Below are 4,279 nucleotides of genomic sequence, written 5' to 3'. Positions count from 1 at the left end.
TATAAAAAAAATTTTTTAATGTAAATATAGTGATTTAAATTTATTGATTTTATTGAATTCTAATTATTAATAAAAGAGATCTATTTAATAAATTATTGAACAATCCAAACAAATTATTGTAGTTAAAGTGTTGATTTATCGAATATATAAAAATATTTTTGCTTATATAGTTTATATATATATATATATATATGTACTTTCTTGTCATATTGCTACCAGATGTTCACAAACATCTTGAAAAAATTTACACATAAAATCTAGGAATATAATTCTTGTTATTTTTTAATAATATTAAAATCATTAATAATATTAAATTATATTTATTTATTTATTTGTTTTTAAATAATATGACATTAATTATAATCGAATTTTTTTAATTTATATTATCGCTATTTTAATATTATTATATTAAAATTAAACGAAAAAAGAAAAATAATAATAAAATAGAAATGAAAGCGTTCTCGATTTTTGTAGTTTATTACTCGCGAACGGATGTGATCCAGCTGTGCGCTCTCCTCGTGGTGAAACGGCGCTTCATAGAGTGATTTTAAATGGAGGACCAGGAAATGTATTGCAATTCGTAGGAGAACTTTTGAAATATGGTTGCCCATCAGGCGTAAAAGAAGCTGGTGGTGGTTTGACCGCATTGCATATATTAACACGTCAACTAGCTCATGCACAAGGATCAAAAAATTTGCATCATAATTTTGAAGCAGCTTTAAAAACGCTTGATTTATTAGCACGCGCTGGTCCTATTAATGCGAAAGATCATCAAGGCCGTAGTGCACTCCATATTTTAGCTTCATCTACTATTTTTGGTATAAACTTTTATATATATTTAATAAATAAGTTGTTTATTAAACGATTAATTGCAAAGTAATTACAAATATTTTATTTAATTTTATTGTTAAAAAATATTTAGTTACCAATGTTATTCTTTAAAATATTTCTTCACCAAAATACACAAAAATATTTTTAATATTGATAGATATTTTTTTTTATATTGATAGATGTTATAAAAAATAAATATCAGAATACATAAATAAAAAATATATTGATAGTATTAAAATATATTAAAAATTTTTTAAAACTAAAATTATAAAATTAAATATATATTTAAATNAATTATAATTATATTTAAAATTATAATATAATTTAATTATAATTAAATATATAAAATTTTATATTAAATATAAAAAAAATAATTTTAATATTTGATTATTTTAAAAATTATTATAAATATTTATTTTTTAAAATAAATAAATAAAAGTAAAAATTATTTTCTTACAGATAACAACCATAGAACTGAAATCGAATCATTGATCGAAACGTTGTTGGCTGCTGGTGCGGATCCATCACTAAAAAATGATAGAGGAGAAACTCCTTTACATGAGTGCCTCGAGTGTGGTGCTTTAAATACCGCGTTTTTACTTATATCACATACACCAACCGGTATAATGTCACGTTATGGCGAAACTCCATTGCACATTGCCTCTAGAAAAAATTATGTCGATATGGTAGCGAAATTGTTAGAACACGGAGAAGATCCTAGTGTACAAGATGCCGGTGGCAATACACCTTTGCATCTAGCCTCTGCAAGAGGTTTTCATCAAACTGTTTCTTTATTGGTTACATCGCCTCTTGCACAATTAGAAAAATTAAATACTGAAGGATTAACTGCACTTCAAGTAGCTGCTGAAAGTGGCTTTATTAATGCAGTAAGATTATTGTTGAAAGCAGGTGCAGATCCAAGTCAAACAATCAACTATTGCACGACAATTTTTCATCGTCATCCTGATATTTCTGTTTTAATAGATCACGAATTGAGTAGACGTCGCCAACTCGCTGCTTAATTATTTTTTTGTATGACTTTTTGATAGTTGCTGATTTAATAGTAAATCTAATCAAATTTTCTTTATGTCTATTGAAATGTGATTTGTAATAGAATTTTAAATTTTATTTTTATCAAGAATATTTTATCAAAAAGTTAATCAATTTGATGATTATATTATTGTTTATTTTTTGAACTGATATAGAAAAAACATATGTTTAATATTTTAAAATTATTTTAATATTGAAATTTCTTACATTAAATAAATAATAAAATTATTGTATTAAATTATTGGATTTTCATATAACACACATATAATATTATTAATATTATAAAAAATATTTGATGTATTTGTATTTTGTGTATAATAATTTTGAAAACAATTTCATGTTTTGTTATTTTTTTTATGTGGTTTTACAAAATATTTTATTGCAAAATTTATATTAAAAAATATTACATAAAAAATGGCATAATTTTTTTTTTATTTTATTAATTTTAATATATACTTACATATAAAACATATAAATCATTAAGTTCCAGATATCCAGCTATGCTCATTTATGAAATTAAGAAAAAAAATGAAAATAAAATATATTAAAATAATTTGATGATTTCAGAATATTCTAAACTTAAAGTGTTAAAAAATATTCTAAACTTAAATATGATTCAATATATATACACAATAATATTGCAATTCATATGTACATATATTTTTTTTTCATTCATTTATAAGTACTAATATTTGCTTATTGCTCAAGACTCTAATATACAAATATATATATAAAAAGATATAATTAAAACAGAGATAGAACGGACATAATTAAAATTATATAAATGCCATAATTTTTGGCTGTGGATAAAAAAGTGCCTTTTAAGACTGTGTTATATCAAAATATACATTTTAAATAAAGGAATATATACATTTAAAGATCATCTTATTAAATATGCCCTTTAACATTATATTTAATTTATTATCATACAATATTATGTAAAAGAATTAATATTACTCTTTATAATTTTTATACAATATACGTAAATTACTAGAAATAAGAAATATTAAATTTATCATGTTTTTGTAGTTAGTTATTTATATACAAATATGTATTTAAACAATTTAAAATTAATATTCGTTATATAAAAACAGGATTTCATTCCAAATATAGTATAATACATGTAAACAAAAGTTGCATAATGACTTGTGTAATATACATAGTTCAAAATTATATATTTTCTAATAACATAAAAAAAAAAATACAAAAATAAATTTTTTGATATATTTTTTAATTATGAAAAATTAATTTTATATGTTTTAATTTTAGATTTCATTACTTGAAAATAAAAATAATAACATATATTTTATTTAAAAAAATTAAAAAAAAATTAAAAATTAATAAAATTAGTCAAGAAATGATAAAAAATTATAAATTATTTTTTAAATGACAAAGAATTAAAATACTTCACAGCCATTATGTTCATTATATATTATAATTGCACATTCAGCGTGCTCTTGCTTAATTTGTCGTTGCATCATACTTATTTACAACTTCTCGTTCATGTATTGCAAATATGCGTATATAATAACATATATAATATTAAGCAATTTTATACATTTATTTTTTTCCCATTTAAACATTTATTAGCTAAAATGTCTAATGCAACAACTTCTTGATATTGAAGATTAATTACTCTCTCTGATAAAAAAGTATATTATTTTAATTATATAAAATATTAATTATATAAATTATATAATAAACATTTTTTGAATATTTAATAAATCGCTCCAAGTAAATATATGTTTTATTAATAATATATTTAAATTATTTATTTATGAAATATAAAAAAAGAAATGTTGCATTAGTATACATTTAAAAATATCTTTTATTATATTTCTAAATTTATTTAAACTAAAGTGGATTAAGAGAAGAAAATTATTTTAAAACGATACATAATATATTATGAAAATTAGTATTATAATAAAATAATTTCTTAAAAATTAATAAAATAAAAATTATGTACTTAATACAATACTGTCATATTTAAAGATAAAAACAAATTTTTATCTTTGTAATAATAGAAAGTATTATATATATTACATAAAATAAAATCCATGCACATATTTTTATTGTTATTTTTCGATGTATAGTTTTAGGATACATTCGTGCCATAACAAATCGAAGAATTTTTTAATAATTTAAATAAAGTTTTTCATTATTGTACTTTAAAATTTGTTTCACATACAAAGAAACAAATTTTTTATTGGTATTTTTCAATATTTTCAAAAGTACTATTCTTAATATTCGTTATTCTTTTTTCCTCTCTTTTCTCTCTTCCATTTTAACTAAAATATCTAATTTTTTTGTAAAAAAAAATATATATATATTTAAAATTTAAATTTATTAAACTTAAATTCAAAATATATATTAAAAATATAATTAAATATAATTTTAA

General features: G+C 19.8%; 1 protein-coding gene across 2 annotated transcripts in view; it reads left to right on the top strand.

The window, feature by feature from the left end:
- The window catches only part of LOC102673671 (ankyrin repeat and protein kinase domain-containing protein 1-like), a 4,936-nt gene extending 2,989 nt beyond the window's left edge, over window positions 1-1,947 (top strand). For both annotated transcript variants that reach the window (XM_006610572.2, XM_006610570.2), the window contains 2 exons: window positions 475-818; window positions 1,291-1,947. In XM_006610572.2, coding sequence (XP_006610635.1) covers window positions 475-818; window positions 1,291-1,853 — 907 coding nt within the window. In that variant the 3' untranslated portion in view covers window positions 1,854-1,947. The remainder of the gene's footprint in view (window positions 1-474; window positions 819-1,290) is intronic.
- Window positions 1,948-4,279: the final 2,332 nt, after the last annotated feature.

The sequence above is a fragment of the Apis dorsata genome, unplaced genomic scaffold, assembly GCF_000469605.1.
Source record: "Apis dorsata unplaced genomic scaffold, Apis dorsata 1.3 scaffold_74, whole genome shotgun sequence".
In the NCBI taxonomy this organism is placed as follows: Eukaryota; Metazoa; Arthropoda; class Insecta; order Hymenoptera; family Apidae; genus Apis; species Apis dorsata.
The sequence above is the reverse complement of the archived record's forward strand: the minus strand, read 5'-3'. Positions and strand labels throughout refer to the sequence as shown.